Source organism: Chenopodium album, chromosome 7, assembly GCF_948465745.1.
Source record: "Chenopodium album chromosome 7, dcCheAlbu1.1, whole genome shotgun sequence".
In the NCBI taxonomy this organism is placed as follows: Eukaryota; Viridiplantae; Streptophyta; class Magnoliopsida; order Caryophyllales; family Amaranthaceae; genus Chenopodium; species Chenopodium album.
The window spans coordinates 54,295,778-54,318,665 of record NC_137840.1 but is presented as its reverse complement, the minus strand read 5'-3'; the positions used below and the strand labels follow the sequence as shown (position 1 = coordinate 54,318,665).

General features: G+C 30.6%; 1 protein-coding gene across 1 annotated transcript; it reads left to right on the top strand.

Moving 5' to 3' along the window:
* The first annotated feature begins 5,780 nt into the window (after positions 1–5,780).
* LOC145637927 (agamous-like MADS-box protein AGL12) lies at positions 5,781–21,608 on the top strand. The gene is made up of 7 exons (XM_081688927.1): positions 5,781–6,177; positions 18,065–18,155; positions 19,150–19,211; positions 19,897–19,996; positions 20,610–20,651; positions 21,137–21,178; positions 21,310–21,608. The coding sequence occupies exons 1-7, from the start codon at positions 5,996–5,998 to the stop codon at positions 21,400–21,402; spliced, it is 612 nt and encodes a 203-aa protein (XP_081545053.1). The 5' UTR covers positions 5,781–5,995; the 3' UTR covers positions 21,403–21,608.
* Positions 21,609–22,888: the final 1,280 nt, after the last annotated feature.

The following is a 22,888-nucleotide window of genomic DNA, read 5'->3' as shown; positions in this document are numbered from 1 at the left end:
CTGGCAACGCCGATCAGCAGCGGCACATCGCTCTCGAACCTCCCCACGAGGCCGGGTCACCCTCTTTCGAGGGCGAACTACCTCGTCAGGACCTACTAAAATCTCCTCAGCATCGACGAATGGAGGCGAGTCCATGCTATGATAAACGAGGTTTCTCTATTAGTTTACTTTCTAAACTAAGCTAATAAACGTGCTCTAGATCTATTTCGACAGCAGAACGGCTACCGATAGGATGAAACACGAAAATCGAATGCCACCCATGCTTGGGGGCTACGATCCTACAATTAAACTCAGTAAATGCGGGCTTTCAAACATCCACAAAAGCCATCCTATACCAGTTTCAACTAAGTATTCAAGAGATTATATTTCAAAATCTCAAGGAATCAATTATTTTCAGGCAAATAATAGTAACAACAAAACGCAATTATCGTCTACCAAACAATCTTGAAGTTCGAATATGGCAAAAAAAACTAAGTATATACTTCGCGCCATTTATCAATTTCAAAATTTACAAAATATGAATTATGAAAGTAATTTTAGTTCTAATACTATAATCTACTTCATAATCAACAAGTATAGCCAAAATGAGCAAGAAAAAAAAAACAAATTCGAGCAGAATTCAAGCAAAAAAAGGCAAGAACGAACTTAAGCGAAGAAATGCTCATACAAGGTTCAATACTTAACCATGTTTTCATTAAATTTGTTGCAAAACACTCCTTAAGCATAGCATGACAACATGGAACAAACAATTTCAAGAATAATGGACGAAATCGAAAAACCTCAAATTCAAAAATTGGGGTTTAACGATTCGAAAATCGTTCGAATTTAGCCAAAAAAGAGCAAAAAAGGCAAAAGACTTACATTGGATTATGGCAAAAATGAATTAAGAACGAAATTTGCTTCCTTTAGCTTCGAAAATCACGAAAATCTGAGTTCTATAGAGAGAGAAAGGGGCGAAAATGGAGGAAGGAAAGAAAGAGAAATCGAAATGAAAAATCGCTTCTGCGATTTTCTTTTTGCTGAACTGAATGTCGGCGCAACTTCAGAAGTTGCGCGTGACACACGAGCGCAACTCAGAAAGATGCGCGTGCCTGGCTAGCGCGACCTACTGAGTTGCGCGCGGATACTGGTCACTAAAATGACTGGTATCCGGATTTTGATCCGTTTGATCATTTTTCAACGGCTTTCGCTCGTTATTAGACGTAATAGCGCGCGAATTATCAAAATCCTTTTTTAATTGCTTTGCATTTGTAGTTTATTTTCTTCTTTGATAGATTTTTGCATCATCTTTGCATGCACATCGTGCTTTGTGCCTTCCCCAAGCATATGTTTTGAACATTTTTCGTAAGCATGCCTTAAGACGTTCTATGGTGGTGCTTTACGTAAAAGAACCCATAGACAGGTTTGTCATTTTACTGTACTGACGATATAAGTGTCCGAGTTTTCTTCTTGAAGCAAAAGGAAGGCGTTTTCATGCAGCGTAAAAATGCAAATGGCCTAGCGTACAACGTAAAATTGTACGGCGTAGGTGTTGCATAAAATTTCACCACAACCCAAGCTTTGCGAGATCTACCTCTCGGAACTAAAAGGTAGACTATTTATTGTAGGCGTTATCTCACGAGTCGACAGGCGCGTCGAACCTTCAGGAACAGGCACTTCGTGAAGGGAAGCAAATACGGTAGTTTGTGAGCTTACTAACTTATCGGACAGTTAGGGTGTTCGTCCACCCCCTGTATAAAGAGCGACGGAACGATGTCGCACCCATATAGTCACGTGCCCCCAGTCCTGAGACACGTGTACTCATCTTGTGGACAAAACTGCTGAGAGAGTTGCTGACTTTCTTCTCTCTCACTGGATTTGGATATATGCCTCTAGTCCTGAGACATGTATTTCTATCTTGTGGACATCCGACTCGAATACCGGACTCGGCTCGAATACCAGACCCCTTTTCAATTCGCATATCGAAAACCGCTTTTCATTCTTTTTACTTTGTTAAAGTCAGGCTAAAGTTTCAATGACATATCGAGGGACTTTAGACCAACGATGACATGATTGGGAGGAAATCATCCCCTTTTATTCTTTTAAAACCGATCTCTTCTCATGACTTGACATCACCCAGAACACCTTTACTTGTAAAAGCATTCTACAATTGCAAAGGATCAATCTAGATTCTTTAGCGCATTAAGACTAGGGGAAACTTTTTCTAGCCTTAATAGCTATTTGTTTCAAACACTTAGCGAACCAAGTACTGTTTCGACATCCTTAAACCTTACTGAAAGATTCTCTAACCTTGGAGAACTTCATAGAATGAGTCTCGGATTTTTCCTTGACTACTTTGATCATCGTCTATTCTAGACTCGATCAAAGTGGGGGCTAACTGTAGACATCTACTTTTAGCCTCCTGTCCCGACAGGAAGTGCAACGACGATAAATAAAACCATCTTCGTGTTGGATCAAAGTAAAGAATGCTTATGGATAACTGGTTAAGCCACAAAACACAAAAGACTAGCCCAGATAAAAGAACAAGGCCAACACAAGGTCCAAATTAACTAAACCCGGTCATAATTAGGCTTAAGCCCGTGCTTAAAACCCAATAATGACGGATTTAGGAGCGTCTAGGTTAAAATAAAAGCTGCCGCGGAAAATATCGCGTGCATCTCACAAAGTCGCGCTCAGCAGTCGCGCGCAATTTATTAAGTTGTGCGCGGCAGGCCGCGCAACTTTCAGAGATGCGCTCGCGTAAGATCCAGAATATTAAAATATTGGAAAATCGAATCTTACCATAGAGCTACGCGCAAGACAAATAGTTGCGCGCGTATACCGCGCGCGACAGCCGCGCGCAACCTACTTAGTTGCGCGCGACACCTACTGCGGCAAAATTCTCTAAACCCTAAACCTAATCATTCCCTATAAATAAGACCCTAATCCGAGGCTTCAACACAGAAAATTAACCAAAACTCTGGCAGAATACTTGTGAACTAGTATATCCAAACCCTCTTGTCCTAAACACTCACCTTTTTCGATATTTTGTGACTACGGTGGAGGTTCCCCAACAAGAAGGAGTCCATAAGTGTTCTAAACGGAGATCTAGCAAAGAGAAGTGGTAAATTCCCGAGAACTTAGTTAAATCACCATTATTTTTATTGTTTAAAAGAACTTTAATTAATTAGTGTTGTTTGATCGCCTTAAAATAATAAATTAATTGATTTCACATAGTATTCTTTCGTTAATCAAGATTAGAATTGAATAAAATAATTGTTGGTTGATCACCTAAGTCAAGGCGAATATTGTTTATTTTATTGTTCTTTTCACGAATTTGATTAAATAAGAATAACGACCTTACGATGTAATTCCTATGTGAATTAATGTGTGTAAATAAAATCAATTAACATAGTTTTTAGGTATCACGTTGCATATATTGTTTGGCAATGAAATTGTGCAAAGGAAGAGCTAGTAGAGGCCGCACTAGGTGGCTAGGATCGCGATTCCCCTCTAAAGGGAACGTTATCTTAGTACCCTTGCTCCCGAACTCATTTCTAGTTTTCTAGACCAATTTGGGCATGGGTAAACTTATGATTCATGCTAAATATCCCTTGAACCCTACTTGGGAGAAAGGCATGAACGAGGTTTATGGGTTTTTCCTAAAACTCATTGGCGACTCCTACTTGTTTCTTACAAAAAAGCGTATATGATAGAATCATCTCTAATTCAAAGGTCTCCCAAACAGTCAGGAATTCAAATCCTAATACACCTTAACAAGTGTAAAGTCCTAGGCTTTAAAGGGTCATGGGCATCTAAGGAGAAGGATCCCCTACGATGGGAACACCTTCCTTACAACATGGTTAACCGTTAGAGAGGTTACTTAAATACACAAACCGTAACCGTACCATTAAAAAACGGTTAACCATTTCTTAACGGTACGGTTACCGGTTAATCGTTAATCAATAAATAAATTATAAATCAATACTTTTTGCCCTTCCAAGAGATTCAGCTCTAATACTAATTTGGATGTAAACAAGAATAAACTCAAATTAGTTGATTAATCAATAAATATTATCTTAGGGCTAACTTAATTAATTATAATTCTCTTTTCCCAAAAAAAAATATATATAAATTAGTTTTTATTTTAACGATTTAACCATCGGTTAACTGTTTACTCAAAAGTGTAACCATAACCATAATCCTTAACCGCTATATTTAACGGTTCGGTTATCCGTAACTGTTTATTTTTAATGGTTTGGTTAATTAACCTATAAAATGAGTCGGTTATACCGATTAACGGTTACGGTTTTTTTTTCACACCCCTAATAAAATAGTTTTTGTCCAATTGAGCCATTTGTGGGGCCCACTCCTACGGTTTCCACCTAATTAACTCCCGTCCTTAACCGTCTCTAGCTATCTTCCTAAATTTATATTACTTTCCCTCCATTTTCACTCATGTTCTTTGACCTTCCACCTTTAACTATCTTAATATAATCTAAGCATATCTCCAAATTCATCCCCATTTTTGAAAATTGACAAAGTCTAAAACCCTTTTCTTTGTTGTCATCTCTCTCTTTCCTATTCATCTTCTTGTTGTTTTGAGTAATTCTATGTCAGAGGGTGATACTACATCAATGGCTAAAGAGGACGGCAAAGTAAATGCAGAAAGTAGTGAATGAAAACAAGGATGAACGAGGTACAATGTAGGAATTACTAATATGAAATTTGTGGACTTTAAATTACAAGTTGTTGAATATGTAGAAAACCCTAATTTTTCATTGCTCAAATTAGAACCCTAAATTTTTAGTTGTGGAAATAAGCAAAACTCCTAATTTAATTTAAGCCATAAGCCCTAGGAATTAAAATACCCAAACTGAATGAAAGCCCTAAACAATAAATTAAATTCTACAATAAGCATACTCCGTATACAATTTTAATGAAATATATATTATCTCCATTTTATATTATTTGCAATAAAGAGGTATTATTATTAAGATAGTCCGTATAATATATATATATTGTATTAAAACTAAATGAAAATTTGATCAATCTTATTAATATCAATCATTATAAAGTGATGACCTTTAAAATTTGCAATTATATCTGTGAGACAAATATATACTCCGTATTATTCATCATAAGTGCTAATAAAAAATTACCATACTTAAGGCACATTTTACAGCATTTTTTGGCAAGCTTGATAGAGTTGACTCTCAAAGTTAGGTATGTTGAAAATTTTGACTAGAGCTTTTTTGAAATTATCCAAATTTCAAACTCGTACGTATGACACACGCGGACATACCAGTGCAACACACCATTCATGACATCGTCCAGGGCTAAGCACTTGTGAGCTTGGAACATGCCAATAGGTGTAATATCCCACCTTTAATTGGCTTTAGTTTTGATGAATAACTTGTGATTCTTTAAGATCATACTCCCCTTTATCCGTACAAGTGTCTTCAATTTTAACAAAGAATAATAACCTTGAAAGACTGTCTAACATTCGCAAACCCACTGAATAATCAACTATATAAATCATTCCAAAGCATCAGAATAATTTAATTTTAAGCCATATTTTGCCACCTTGTAATAGCACTATAAAAGTGATACTAAATTTTAATAAATAATTTCTCAAAAATAAAATTTAATTGGGGGACAGTCCAACATAAAAAGTTACGGTAAAAAAAAAAATAATAAAGCTATACCATCCTATAATTATTTGTAAAAAAATAGTTGTACTTGTATATATAAGAGGTCTCAAGAGCTAAGAATGAAGAAAACAAACGCTTCATTTCAGAAGCAAAAACTCACAAAATTACAAGCGGCAACTCCGAAGCTAGTTCAAACTAGTGGGGGGTTGTTTGCTATTAAGCATTCAAAAAACACTCACAAAAAATTTATATTACAAAAAATATTTCATTGATCATCGAATATTAGTTTGTTGGTTAATAATTTCTAAAGAACGAGTGAAGGATCGATACAGAAACTTAATTGGAGATCGAAAACTGATAGAATGGCGCGAGGAAAGGTGCAGCTGAAGCGGATAGTGAACCCGGTGCATAGGCAAGTTACGTTCTGCAAGAGGCGAGCAGGGTTGCTGAAGAAGGCTAAGGAGTTATCTGTTCTTTGTGATGCTGATATTGGGGTTATTGTTTTTTCACCTCAAGGCAAACTCTATGAACTTGCTACTAAAGGGTACGTACCTATACATTTTACGTGTAACATCTTTGATTAGTTTTTGGCTCGAGTAATTTGATGACCCAGGTCACTATATGTATATTGAAAATAAAATTTATAATTAATTTAGGTCAAATATTAACATAGATTAGTTACCTTTATTTTGAGGTTGATGTTTTCATGAAAAGTGCCATTTAAACTTTAATTTTGCAAAACATCAAAATTCATTGTTCATTATTTAGTAACCTGAATTTTATAATCTGTATTAGTTAGGACTTATGAGTATTTAAATTGTCAAAAAAAAAAAAAAATGTCAAAAATTGGAATGTTAGTTTTTATTATAAGAACTTCTTTGAAAGCTAACACATTTTTGTGGCAAAAAATAAAGTAAGAAAAAATATTAACTTAACAATCACAATACATTTTTAGTTGGGTTACATATTTTAGTAATAGGTGTGAGCAAATAAATTGAAAGATATGAGATTTATCATTTTAAATTGTAAGAATATAGATATATAAGCTGAAACTTAAATATTTACAATTTTATAAATATGATTAACTCTTTTAAAATTAACTTTCTTCATATGATGTGTCATTTGGATTTGTTTTAAAAGTTTAACTTTAATAAACAAGTGACATTTGGAGTTTTAGAAATTTAACTCTAATAAACAAGTGGTCATGGTTCCATTATGTAGAATATTTATTGAAGTTTATGATGAGATTGCTATCTATAAGTTTCACATGATTGAAATAAAACAATTTTAAAAAAAAAAAAAAATTAAGCTCAAACAGAATAATATATATACACTCCGTAATTCTTATATGTATTTATGGAGTATTGTCCTTAAAATTTCTTATAACTTTTTTGTGGATTATTGTCCTTAATCCTCCATGTATCACAAACTAATCCATATAACTACTAAGGGCATGTTCACATTTACTGAGCTGAACTGAATTGATTGGAGCTGAACTGAACTGATTGGAGCTGAACTAAACTGAACTGAACTGAAATGAATATTTACAAGAGAGAGAAATTAGGAGCTGAACTGAACTAAAGATTGAAGCTGAACTAAAATGAACTGAATTGAACTGAATTGATGTTGGAGCTGAACTGAACTTAACTGAATTGAAATTAAGTAAATGTGAACATACCCTAAAAGTGGAGTCTTTTTTGGAGGGAATTATCACCTTTATTTGATTCTATTTCATGTATTTGATAATTTAGATTTCATTTGATGAATGGCAATTAATTTTGTTCAAAAAAAGAAAATATAAAGACTTCTATATTTCAATTACTACTTTATATTAATTTTTAAAACCGAGGATGGCTCAAGAATTATCTAGTTTGCTTTAGAAAAAATTTATATCAAAACGTAATTAAAAAATTGTGATCATTTTATAGAGTATTTGAAAAAAGTTAAATAAATTAAAATAAGTTCGGATAAAATAAAATAAAATGAATTCAGATAAAATAAAATAAATTCCTTATGAAATATTTTTATATAAAATAAATTAATTTTAGATCAAATAATTTCAGACAAAACTAGAGGAACCAAACCGTTTAAACAGACCCTTGACTTGATTTGGTTATTTTGATGAAAAATGTTGATCAGCTAAATAAAATATAACCTTTGGCATTTTATTTTGTGGTTATGCTACCAATCAGTTTGATCACACAAAATCATTTATTCCCTTCGTTGATATTATTTTCTTTTTTTTTTAAAAAAAAAAAAAAAAAAAAAAAAAAAAAAAAAAAAAACCTCCTATATAAGTCCATCGATCAGTTGACTTATCTAGCCATTTTAGATAAGTGCATTACTTTTTTAAAATGTAAATACTAAATATTCATCTTGTTTCAAAAAAAAAAAGAATGTAAATATTCATCTATATTAGTATATATATTTTTTTCACTCAAAACTTTTTTTAACTCTCGATCTTTCCTGATACTCCCTTTATGTGTGAATAAAATATTCTTTCATTTACTTTTTTTTTTACCCGTATATGAAGTATTAAATTTCTAAATTTACCCAGTCGCACACTTAAAATAAAATTCACTTGAATATACTTTATTTCTAAATAAATAAAATAAAATAAAATTCACTTAAATATTCTTGTCTAAACATTGAGCATATAGAACTGATGCACTTAACCAGAAGTTTAATCTACATCGATCTCTTTCTGTTAATTAGGCCCTGTTTGATTCACCTTAATTTTGCTGAACTGAAATTATTTTTACTGAACTGAACTTATTTTTACTGAACTGAACTTAATTTTACTGAACTTAATTATTTTTACTGAACTGAAATTATTTTTACTGATTTTCTATTATAATTCTTCTTTAAGAAAACTAAATTTTACTAAATTGAACTTATTTTTACTGAACTGAAATTATTTTTACTGAACTGAAATTAATTTTACTTAACTAAACTTATTTTTACTGAACTTAAATTATTTTTACTTAATATTATTTTTTTAAAGGTGAAGAGAACAGGGCCTTATTGAATCATATCTCTTATGAATGTCAACTTTTAGAATTTTAACGTAAATTTTCATTATTATATACTTCCTCCGTTTCATTTTTTAAGTCTTATTTGCTTTTTTTTCATGTAACATTAATATTACGGAGTAATATTTTATCAAAAAAAATTTCAATTTGTAACAATATTTGTGTCAATTCAACTTTCTCATGTAAATTTTGTTTTTTCCATGTACATTTATTCCTTTCTTTCTCTACTTTTTTGTATATCCAATGTAAATTTACATTTTTAATGTACTTTTACTACTTAGTTATGTTTATTAATTCTCGTGAAAATTGCCCATAAGGGACGGAGAGAGTAAAATAAAATATAGTTAAGTAAAATCTTGTTGTAATTGTTAATATATCATATATTCAATATGTGAATTTTTTTTATGATTTGTAACAATGTGTAATTAAAGTATTCATAATCAAATTAATACATTGACGTTGTCAAAAAAAAAATATATATATATATATATATATATTAATACATTGAAAACCATGAATAAGCAGTAAGCAATAAGCAAAATAAGGAGTGGTACAAAAAGGAGTAGAAGGGGAAAACTGTCTAATTTTACGTGTTATTACGCAGATTTAAGTTGTTTTGTGGTTTTGAAACTATGAAAAAATTTAAAACTTCAAAAACCTTTTTGGCTTTTTGGACTAATGGTTTCATTATCTTAAAAGTCTTCTAGATTATAGCATCAATTGGTCGTCCCGTTTTTTTAATTGTCAAATTGTAGGTAGAGATATCTCATATGGAGAAAAGATTAAGGGATTGATGAGATAGAATATATTCTATAATCTTTAAAAATTTTATGTACTAATTTTATACTTTTTTAAAGGGAAATTATTCCAAGTATCTTGAGGTTTTAGAAAATGTACCTTGTACCCTGAAAACTTTTAAATGCATCGTGTACCATTTAGGTTTGTAAAAATTTGCACCAAATACCCTTAGGTTCACAATAAATGTTCATTTTGTTAAATTAAGACCCCTAAACATCAAATTCTATTAAATTATTACAGTTTAATGCTACTATAATGTTACACCATTAAAATTATAAAGTAAACTTAGTTAATAAAGCAAATTCTAACACCCAAAAGTAGAAGTGTCAAAATTAAACCGATCCGAAAAAAATCATCCGTTTTGAGTTGTAATAGATCCAATTTAACCCGAGAAATTCAAGACCCAAATCCGATCTGTAACCGACCCAAACTTAATCTGAATCCGAATTTAACCCGATCTGAACTTAACTCCACACAGATTTGATTTGACTTGAACTCAACCTGAACCCGATATGACCCGATATGAACTCAAACCGAACTGGTTTGATTCGACTTGAACTCAACCCGATTCAAAAATGACCCGACAAATAACCGATTTAATCAAATTCGTTTTAACCCAAACTGATATTACCTCGTCTCGATTTTAAATCGATCCGGTTTTACCCGTTCCGATTTTAACCCGGCCATAATTTTAAACCTAACCTATTATTGACCCTTTTTTTTCAAGTTCTTATACTACATATATTTACAAATTTACTAATTATTGATAAGTTAGAAAGTATAAAACTCTAACAAATATATTAATTAAATTGGATTAGTAAAGAAGTAAACTAATAGTACTCATAGCCTCATGAGATTAAAGAATTGAACAGTAGTACCTTAAAAAGAGGACATTCTTTTTTGTATATCACTATATGTGACTATCATCAATCTATCAATCTATCACTAATTCATTACTATTTGTCTCACTTATGTATGTAGGTATCATAACTCATCGATAATTATTCAATCTAAATTTGGCGCCAAGATAAATATTACACAAGAGTTGATTGAATGAGAAAACCAATTCTTCGCACTTCGTAATAATTAATCATGCAATATGAAAAATAACACATGGATGACTTGATATCGACCCAATAATATGGTAAAAATTCAATAGTTACTCTAGTTTAAAAATTGAATTCGGTCAACTTGACCAAATAAAATCTAGCAAACACGTAAATGATTTGAATCGGAATTGACCAAATACTGAATCAACATTATTTTAATCAAACGAATCTTGACCAAATTGAAATCATTCAAACCGAAATCAACCCGACCCTAATTCATCCATCCCAAAATTAACCCGGTCTAACTTATTTTGAATCCGATTCGAATTTATCTGAACCGTATATGAACCGATCGATCTGGAATTGACCCGACCCATATTTGACCTCAACTCAATAGACCATGATCCGAATTTGACCCGACCTGAACGTGACCCAACTTGACCTGACCTGAGTTATAAGAATAATTTTGACCCGAAAATATCTGATCCGAACAGACCCGATCCGAATAGACCCGACACAAACTCCATCCGGTTATGTGAATTTACACCTCTACCCAAAAGCTTAGAATTTCTAATGATAGTCGGAATTCAAATTTTGATGTAATTTAAGTACTTAGGATGTTTTCCTGCATAAATACGTAGTATAAAGTATTAAAAGTGAGTTAATATGTGGGCATGATTTTATTTTGATAAGTCTATGATATGCGCATTTGTTAGAGGATTAGAGTATTTGGTGCATTTTTTTTTACAAACATCAGGGAGTCAGGGATACATGATGCATTTGAAAGTTTTCAAGGGTACACGGTGCATTTTTTAAAACTTTGGGGGTGCGCAGAACGATTTCCCTTTTAATTTTTAATTTATTACTCTATATTTTTAGTATATTTATCATTACTCTATGTTTAATGCAAATTTTTAATATATATGTGATCATATCACCAACATTATTAATTAATAATATCATCACTTTACGCATAAGAAATTAATGTAATTGAGTAACAGGGTCACAGTGGTAATCAAACTAGGGCTTTTAAAATGATAGAAAATAAAAGAAAAATTTGCAAATTGCACCATTTAAAGTTCATATTTTGCAAGTTGCAGTCATTTAAATTTTTTTTTGCAAATTGCAGCCCAAAAGTTCGTATAAATTGTAAATTACAGCCCGATTCAATTTTTTCATCGATTTACATGTTGAAAAATTTTCGGTTAAGGTTTTAGGGGTCATTTTAGTCCTTAAGAGCCCGAATTGAGCTCGAAATCAGCAAAAAAAAAAAAAAAACGTAAGTGTCTCATATTTATAGTTTCCCACAAATCGATACATTTTTGTTACGCAAAACAAGATACTTGTGATATTTTTTTGCTGATTCCGAACTCAATTCGGACCCCTAAGGACTAAAGTAGCCCGGAAAACCTTAATCTAAGATTTTTCAACTTGTAAACCGATGAAAAGTTGAATCGGACTGCAATTTACAATTTATATGAATTTTTGGGCTGCAATTTGCAAAAAAAAAAAATTTAAATGGCTGCAATTTGCAAATTTTCCAAAATAAAATTATCAATCAAACAAGTAAAGTTATTTTTATATTGATTATTACACAATTTTTTTTATTTTTTTATTTTTATTTTTTTTAAAAGAACAATAATATCTTTATTGAATAGACTACATATTTATAATAATAATAATAATAATAATAATAATAATAATAATAATAATAATAATAATAAAGATTTGTAAATCACGTGTTTATTTAGAGGTAACGTAACTTTTACAATCAAAATCATAACTATTTTGCATAGCTCACACTCCACCGTTTTAAACTTGACTCGAGAAATGATGTTTTGATTGTAAAGTTGATTACAAACCCTAAACCCATATGAATTCATATCACCTTCCCAACAATTATTAGATTCCTAAAAATAAAATTCTCATCCATAAAAAGAACAAAAATCCCAAAAAATTTGACAAAATTCCGGAATTTGGGATAAACTTTTACAAAAGAAGAGAACAAGCAAAACAATGCAAAAAACTGAATTAAATTAAAGAACAAGGGTCCGAGAAAATTAGATTGTTTTCTACTTAAATTCCCAAAAAAAAAAAAAATAACCACCTTAGAGGAGAGAGAAGAGGGGGCGGCTTACTCTTAAGTTATAAAACCACAAGCTATTAAAAAAAAAAAAGTTATAAAACCACAAGAAGAAGGTCGGGACATTGAAATGAACAAATATGAGGTTACTTTAGAGAAAAAAAAAATGATGTAGGTTACTCGTATGATGCATTCAGGTTACCTTAGATAAAATTAGGTCACCTTAGGGCCTGTTCTCTTTCGTTGAAATTCAGTTCAGTTCAGTTCAGTTCAGTTCAGTTAAGCTCAGTTCAGTTCAGTTCAGCTCTTAATTGACGTCTAATGATATTGCTAATGATATAAAGCCAAATTTCATTCTTTTAAGCTCTTATTACAACAACAACAACAACAACAACAACAACAACAACAACAACAACAACAACAACAACAACAACAACAACAACAACAACAACAACAACAATAATAATAATAATAATCAATAAGTAATAAATAATAATAATAATAATCATCAATAAATAATAATAATAACAATAATAATTGAAATAATAATACTAATAATAATAATCAATAAATAATAATAATAATCATCAATAAATAATAATAATAATAATAATAATAATAATAATAATAATAACAATAATAATAATAATAATAATAATATTAATAATAATAATAATCAATAAATAATAATAATAATAATAATAATAATAATAATAATAATCAATAATTAATAATAATAATAATAATATTATTATTATTATTAATATGTACATTTGTATATACACATATGTATAGTAATAAATAATCAATAAATAATCAAAGATCACTAATCCGTAGTTAAAAATCACTAATTAATAAGTTCAGTTCAGTTTAGTTCAGTTTAGTTCAGCTGAGTTCAGTCAATCGGAACAGGCCCTTAGCTATGATGGATAAGTATATATTAGCCCCTATTCACTTCACCTTAAAAAAATATTAAGTACAAATATAATTTCAGTTCAGTAAAAAATAATTTTAGTTCAGTATAAATAAGTTCAGTCCAGTAAAAATAATTTCATTTCAGTAAAAATAATTTCACTTCAGTAAAATTTAGTAACTATTAAGAATAAATATAATAGAAAAAAAGTAAAAAATAATTTCAGTTCAGCAAAAATAAATTCAGTTCAGTAAAATTAATTTCAGTTTAGCAAAAATAAATTCAGTTCAGTAAAATTAATTTTAGTTCAGTAAAAATAATTTAAGTTCAGCAAAAATAATTTCAGTTCACTAAAAATTATTTTAGTTCAGCAAAAATAAGGTAAAGTGAACGAGCCTTACTCTTATAAACAAATATGTCCATACCATATAACTAAACACATAAACGATCTTTGGGTAGATTTTTCCCCATACATATTGATAATTTGACTGGTTTAGCTTGAATTAATTGAAATTAGAATCTCATGTATGTAAAAATTTAGAATATGCGACTCAAATTTAAATTTAGAACATATGACTAATAATTTTGAACATGTGTGTGAGCAATAATTTAGAACATCTTATTCAAGAATTAGAACATGAGAGTCAAAATTTTAAAAATTTGCTTTATGAAATTTAGAACATATGATTAAAATTTAAAACATCTGATTTAAAATTTAGAACGTATGAATAAAAAATTTAGAACACTTGGTATAAAATATAGAAAATGGGAGTAAAAATATAGAACATATAAGTAAAAATATAGAACATGTGAGTCAAAATTGGAACATATGCTTTCGAATTTAGAATATATAACTAAAAATCTTAGAACACACGCACGTTTTAAAATTTAGAACATATAAGTTAAAATTTCGGAATAAGTCATTCGAAATTTATAATATCTAACTTAACTAATTTATGGTTTAGAACATGCGAGTTCTAATTTAGAACATTTTATTTAATTTAGAACATCTGGGAAAAAGCTTAGAACATCAGGTTTAAAATTTAGAACATACGAGTAAAAATTTAGAACATAAAAAGTGTTCTCACATAAGAAAAATTCTCACGAGAGCCTCCCCCTATATATATATGTTTGACAGTTTATTAATTTTACGATAAATATTTTTAGATCCATATTAATAAAAAAAATTATAATAATTTATTTATAAGGTATTCATTGAAATGAAACAAATAAACCCAATAAATATGACTATGATTTACGAAGTATTTATTTATTGTGAGTAATTTAAAAAAATTACAGTGTCAATATTCCAATAGGAACGAACAAAAGAATAAGAGAGAGTAGGATATTTGTTTAAATTCTTTTTTTTTTCTTTTTTTTTATTTTTAATTATATATATATATATATATATATATATATATATATATATATATATATATATATATATATATATATATATATATATATATATATATATATATATATATATATATATATATATATATATATATATATATTTTGTTGGAGTCTTCAATAAAATTGAATTCATGTATGTGTTGTTAAAATGAAATGATGAGACTGCAAATTAAATATTGTTCTAATTTTAATTACTTGAAACTCCAATGATTTAATATTTCGACATAGGTTTTAATTAAGGATAATGTTATATATAGCCCTTAGGGCTATATATAGCATTAAAAACACTTTTGAAAATTGTATAAAATTAGGAATTCATGATAAAAACACGCGTAGATCAGTGTAATTAGTGTGTTTTTGGGATACAAGTTAAGAAATGAAATTACTTTAGTCTCCCCCCTCTCTCTCTCCTCTCTCCTAATCATTATTATGGATTTCGGGGAACTTAAAAATTAAGTTTTATAAAATTACTTTAATCTCCTCTCTCTCTCCTCTCTCCTAAACTAGCCTCCTTTGTTAATTTTGAAGGGGCTTTCATTGAATTTCACTGGTGAAAAGCCCCAATCTTTATTTCTGTTCAGTTTTTTTTATTATTATTATTTCTTAGGTTATAATAATGTCTTCCTCAAAAATTAGGGTTTATATCCTTCGAAAGACAAGTCTTTTTCAATCTCATTCTAAAGACAAGGTTTTTTGAAATCTTTTGAAAGGCAAGGCTAAGTTTGTGTTTAATTTGGTCTCCAGTTGTGCGAGGCTATGATTGATTATTGCTCGGATTCGGGTTATTACAAATTCAAATTAGCACCAGAATTTTCTTTCTAAAAAAATTACAAAGCAATGACGGATTCATTCAAAAAGTTGTATGAGACAACAAATCGGGAATGTCCCTAATTGTTATATTTATGTATTTGGAATCATAGCCCTTCCCCGATTAATTCTTCTTTGATTTTATTGAATTCGATTTCATTATCTTAATTGTAAATTGTAGATGTCGTATGCATGGCTTTAATGAATGATATTTAGTGTGTTTTAGAACTTCTTTTTTTATTTACAAAAAAAAAGTTAATTTTTATTTCCTCCGTTTTTTTTAGTTGACACCGTTTGACTTTTACACTATTCACACAAGACGCTTTGACTCGCTTTTGTGGTTTATAGATACGACAAAAGAAATTCATGTGGGATCTTATTGTTTGAATCGTTTCAATGTATATTTTATTAATATCCACTTATTATAATTTTACAATGTTGATAATTAGAGATATTAATCGTTAAAAACATGTGTTGGTAAGCGTGATATAATAGAAAGATGTCAACTAAAAAACCAGAGGAAGTATATAATTCTGACTTGCCAAAAAAGACCTTTTTGTGTTGCCCAAAATTTTGGGATAGGATGCAAATTTTTGGCCAAAGTTTGGGTTTTGGACTAAACCGACCACCTCTTTTGACAAAGTCTTGCGTGGACCCGAGATTTATACACACGCAACTGACATTATATTGAATAGAGTGTCCCTTATTTTTAACATAGTAACCTTTATTAAAACTTGTATAACGTTTAATATTATTGTGAATTTGAATACGATGTTATGACCCTAATTTGAACATAGTGACCTTTATGATTCATATTAACCAGTATAAAATATTTCCTTAAAAAAATTAACCTTTTATAGCCTATATATTACCAAAATGACTTTAATTTAAACATAGTGACCTTGTTTTTATTATAGTGACTTTTTTTTATTATTATTAATAAAACAACCATATTTTCTCTAATACTAGTGGTCCACAATAAATTAGTGTGAACCAGTTTCATTTAAGAATTTATGCATGACCAAGTGTATAATCAATAGAGATAAAATGTTAGAATTTCAAGTATCATGATATCAATTGATTATCAAATTAATAATAACTCAAAAATATTAATGTTTGAAAATATACTATGAGATAATTCTAAATGATTTTACATGATTTTCCCTAATCAAAATACAAACGCATATGTAATAGGGTTATATTCAAAACATACTAGGTATTTAGATAATAAATTAAGGGAAATTCTCAATGGTAGCCTCCTGTTTTTGCTTATTTCCAATGGTAGCCAATTTTTTTTTCGATTATCTTTGGTAACCCTAAACTTTCATTATTTTACAACCGTGACCTTAATGATGATTTTTCCGTTAAATCTAACTTACTACTCAACTAAGGTTAAACTATTCAAAAAAAAAAAAGGAAAAAAATGTTAACTATTTTAATTTTAAAAATTAAATTATTAAGAAAATAAAATACCCATCCCCAACCAGCCTTGACCTCCATTGACAAGCATCCCAGGAACCACCTACCGACCAGAATCCCGCTGGCCACCGTCGACCAACATCCCCATTCCCTCCGTCCACCTTCGAAACAACCCCTCATGCCGGCAATCCAAATTAGACCCCACGATGTTTCCCCTAACCCCGACCCTTTCTTTCTCTCCAAACCCCGACCCCGACCCCAGCCCAGACCCCAATGGCGTGGCTAGGCACTATGCCTGGCTACGCCGTTAGGCATTGTTGCGGCTAGGCAGGGTGCTCAGTCAATCTACTACGACGCTCAAACTAGCAGCAAGTCGGCAAATTTAAGGGCGGGGCAGGGGGTTGCTGCTGCCGTGGTTGGGCATCAAGCCATCAATTGGTCGCGGTTGTAGCTGGGCTTTGGCCTGGCTACGGTGGGCGTCGGCGGCTGCCTGTTGTGGTATTTTTAGGGATAGATAGAAGATAGGGGTAGTGGTTGGCTTGTTGTCGTGGGGGTTTTGGGGTTGGGTGGTGGCAGGCTGGAAGGAAGCCATGAAAGAAGGGAAGCTAAGGAAAGAGAATGGTTGAATAGAGACAAAAAAAGTTGACCATGGTTAAAGTTAACGGTTAGTTAACGGTTTTAGGCTTAATAAGGTTACGGATGTAAGTTTTTAACAGTAGAGGGCTACCAAAAATAATCGAAAAAAAAATTGGCTACCATTGGAAATAAGCAAAAACAGGAGGCTACCATTGAGAATTTCCCATAAATTAAAGCAATCGTATAATTTAAGCAAAAATTCCATATTTATTCTATTACATTTTTGTTATGTACTTTTTACTTATTGTTGCTAACCAGCTAGTGTGCATTTTATAAAGAACCATGCAAGGGCTGATTGAGAAGTACATGAAGTGCACAAGTGGTTTTCTCCCAGCTGAATGTGACAGTGTCACACAGAAGCACTTACTGGTATTGCACTTCTCCCATTAACTTAATGTTAAGTCAATGTCTTCATTATTATCGTTGAATGTTTTAATATATGCACATACTATTAAAAAAATGGGATGTACAATATTGTGCATCCATTATAAAGATAGTTTAAAGTGATCAAAAGTTATCCCTGAAATGAATAAAAGTTACCCCAATATGAATAAAAGTAGCCCAATATAAATAAAAATTATCTACGCTTTATTAATAAAGAATCACATTTTAAATGACTAAAAATCAATTATTAGTGATTGAATGTAATTAAATTACCTTTATAAAACTTTTCTTGTTGTCTATTTATATAAAAATTGTATTATGTTTAAAGTTACCCAAAAAAAGGCAAAAAAGTTACCTTAAAATTAGCTAAAAGTTACTATTATACTGCTCGATGTACACTAAGGCCCTGTTTGATTCACCTTAAAAAAATAATATTAAGTAAAATTATTTCAGTTCAGTAAAATTAATTTCAGTTCAGTAAAAATAATTTCAGTTCAGTAAAAATAAGTTCAGTTCAGTAAAATTCAGTTTTCTTAAAGAAGAATTATAATAGAAAATCAGTAAAAAAAAAATAATTTCAGTTCAGTAAAAATAATTTAAGTTCAGTAAAAATAATTTTAGTTTAGCAAAATTAAGGTGAATCAAACAGGGCCTAATATTAGTGTAAATCGGGTGTATACAAAAGTTTTTCTAATATATGAATGTATTTTTCTCTTTCAAAAATTATAATCTTTACCTCTAAGTGCTTTTGGAAGAATATTGGTCCATCAAAGAATTTTTGGAAATCTTTACCTCTCATACATTTGCGTAGTAAGATACATATGCCATGGTTAAATATTTGTACTATTTAGTTTTACAAAGTTACACCAGTAGTGATAGAGAATATACACATAATATGTGCAAAAGATTTACTCATTTATCAATTATTTAGCTTTTTTGTTTTTTGTTTTTTTTTTTTTTTTTGTTTGTTCTGGAATAGGAATCCAAGGATGAAGTCAACATGATGACACATGAGATCAAATTACTTGAGAAAGGGCTCTGGTACGGTATAAGAACCATCACCATAGTAATTCTTTTAGTTATTTGTTTATTATTGGTTTATTAATTATCCAAAAGAAAAGGTTAGAAGCTAAATCCTTTTAATTTTTTCCCTTTCAAAATCACCATTTTTTCCCTTTAATTGAATATTATGAATGATGAATTGCTCATGGCCTAACATAATTTATGATCACTAAGAATTTACTTGATTAGGTAACTGGATCTTATTTTCAATTGGTCTTTTGACTTATGAGCATCGGATTTATAGTAGGCTTGGCTTAGGCCCTATTATGTCCGTGTTTAATTTGCACAGTCATAAGTTAAACAAATTTTAAATAAATTTAATTCAAACAAATTTGGTCAGATACTATCATACAAAATAAAGCTGCAATTAATCATACATAGGTTAGAAGATAATTAGATAACTTAATATCAATGTGGTTAAGGGACATGTGGACGTACATGTGGTATAAACTTTATTAGAAGGAGAGTTTGGTCACACCATACTACTACGCATTTAACATATATACCATGCACTATACCTACGTGTTTTTATTAATCATGTACGAAGTTTCAATACATCAATACACATACATGCAATAGATCAATTGATTATATACATGCAATTCATGAGATTAATTCGCTACAAAAATGGGAAAAAAAAAAAAAAAAATTGAGCTGGAAATAGGTCCATATTTGGAGGGGCAGAAGGAGCAATGACATTGGATGAACTGCATGCACTGGAAAAGCATCTCGAGTCATGGATTTACCAAATTCGTGCTACCAAGGTGCTTTTTAATTCTACTCTACTTTGTATTTCCTTTTAACTTTTTTAGTTCCACTGACAAAAAACAATTTAATACTTCATCTATCCCACAAATATTGTATCATAACCCGTGTTCACATTATTAAGGAGTAGCGTTATAAAATTGAAATTAAAAACCAATAAAATCACGGAGTTTGGGGCCTCTAGTGTCATATATTTCATTCATTATGCCCTACTACATTATGTTATTCTTTGCACCAAGTTGAGGTGTTGAAACCCACTATAGCCCACTTGTGAGTGTCCCACATTGGAGAAAGAGGAGAGATAGTTCCACTTTATAAGGTAGAGGAGTTACTCCTACTATTGCCAATTGGTTTTAGTGTAAAAGCTCCAAAGCCTTGTTTGTGGACCAAACTCTCCTCCTCTTTATTTGGGTTGTCCAGGCCCATTTCATATTGTTTCAAAATTTATCATGGTATCAGAGCCCAGGTTTGTTGGGCCGTTTATAACTGGGCATTTGTCAAGCCACTGGTTAAGGGGCCTCTATTGGATGTTCATTCCCAAAGGATTAAAAGAAGTACATAGTATATATCTATAATATGACCACAACTAATTTACTCATTATCCAATTGCAGATGAAAATTATGTTTCAGGAGATTCAAGTTCTAAAGAACAAGGTTAGTTTAAATCATCCAACTGTTTTTTTTTTTTTTTCATTTAATTGGCAATTGGATTGATTTTGTTTAATTATGGGAAAGTTGTATTTGATATTATTTTAAGCAAAATAAAACATGGGAAGAAATTAGGGGGACATATTAACTTCAGTTCTTAAGAGCTGGCTTATATAATAGAGCTTTTTTATATATATATTTTTTTTTCCAAAACAATGGCTAATAAGCATAATAATATTATGGACTTGTTTTATTAAAAACATGCAAATTCAGGTGATGTTGCAAACTTGCAATATTATAGAACTTCTTATAAACATATAATTTGTAATGCGGAAGTGAAAACTAAAAGGCCAGGCTTTTTTTCTAGTCAACTAAAAAGCTTTAATTAAAATGCTTACATTTGATTCTTATTGTTATAATACTAATCTTTACGCTCTACTATTTATTGTTTTCTTAATTTAATAGAAAATCTATTTGGTTTGATTGTTAAGGAGGGTGTCCTGAGGGCAGCGAACAAGTATCTTCAACAAAAGGTAGCTTAATTTATCATCATTATTACTTGACATTTTGCTCATATTATATTTCATTATTAGTATCACAATTAATTCCGAACAGAGAAATTATTACAATGTATAAACTTATTTATCACCTTCCACACTTGCAGGTTGAAGAGCAACATGGGTTTTATAATGTTGAACCACTGACAACTAACATCCCATACACACTTACTATACCAAATGAAATATACCAATACTAGTTAGTGTACTAACAACCTATATTTCTTTGTAGTTAATGAATAAAATTGAGATACAATTTGGCTCAATCGAATCTCTATGTAATATATCTCTATCTTATGTAAGGTTTGGGATCATACTATTGAAACTTTGTGTCATGGTTTGCTTAGTGGTTGCTTGTATAATACACTCAATTATGGCATGGATTTATGTATTGTAACCAATGTGTTTGGTTTGCTTTTATTTAATTTTTTAGTTACTACTTACTACACCCCCTTCCAATTAATATGACTCTTGTTATCGACTAAAACAAACAAGTTCAGGCAAAGCTTAGATCGAAATACCTTAACATACATCTATAGTATATATTAAAAGGCGTTCCTAAAGAAGTTAAGATGCCACGTGGCGCGGCGGCGCTCTCCTCAAGGCGTTCCAAATGAATTTTAGGTGCCACGTGGCGCTCTTCTCATTTAATCCGATTTTCACTCCATGTCTAAAAATATGGTTCATAGAAGGTTTGAACCCACAACTTCAAGTTTAAGTTTAAATTTCAACGTTTTAATTAGCCACTAAACTATTAGCATATTACATGCCATTCAATAAAAATAAAATATTAATAAAGATTTTTGTCATGGAAATAACGCAGTAACTCGGGGCATCGCCCGGGCCTAACACTAGTTATACTTTTAATTTGTTGGTGCATATCGATGGAAGATTTTGACACCTCACTTAGCCTCAAAATAAGTTTATTATAGTTATCAAAATTAAGGCCTATTCACATTTATAGAAATGAGCTGAGCTGAAATGACCTGATTGGAGCTGAACTGAACTAAACTGAACTAAGTAGAGCTGAAATAAATATTTTATGAGAGAAGAAAATTAGGAAATGAAGTGAACTGAACCGGATTGAACTGATTGGAGCTGAACTGAACTTAACTGAACTGAAATTAAGCTAAAGTGAACATGCCCTTACTCCCTCCGTGTTTTTTTAAGTGTTACAGTTTGACCGGCACATAGTTTTAGGCAATTTAATTGACTTAAATAAAATAAGAGGTAAGTGGGGTAGTTGGAGCATTAAAAAATTGTAAAAGAAAGATAGTGGGGTTAATAATTTATGAAAAAGTAATGAATGTGAGAGGAGCGATATAATAAAAAAAAATAGTAGTGGGTTTGGGTGGGGATCATGAGAGGAGAGAGATATAATATTTTAATGTAGTTTTATACCAAAAAAGGAAGTGTAACACTTATTAAAATACGGCTGAATTTGGTAAGTGTAACACTTAAAAAAACACGGAGGGAGTATTTATTTCAATCATAAGTTACATAATAGAATTTTACAATTTGTTAGAAGGATTTTTTGACAATTACCACCTGTAATTGTTGCTATTTTATTACCACCTACATTTTATGAAAACACAAAAACTTCCCACCACTTTGACCAACCCCTCAAAGATGACGTCATCATTGCTAATTCCCTCCATTTTCTTTCTTCGTCACTCGATTCTCACT

What these genes read in the sequence shown, in the direction of transcription:
- LOC145637927 (XM_081688927.1), top strand. Translation starts at nt 5,996, where the DNA reads ATGGCGCGAGGAAAGGTGCAGCTGAAGCGGATAGTGAACCCGGTGCAT. An exon ending in TATGAACTTGCTACTAAAGG is followed by an intron (nt 6,178 to 18,064) that starts GTACGTACCTAT and finishes CATTTTATAAAG; the next exon opens with AACCATGCAAGGGCTGATTG. An exon ending in ACAAGTATCTTCAACAAAAG is followed by an intron (nt 21,179 to 21,309) that starts GTAGCTTAATTT and finishes CCACACTTGCAG; the next exon opens with GTTGAAGAGCAACATGGGTT.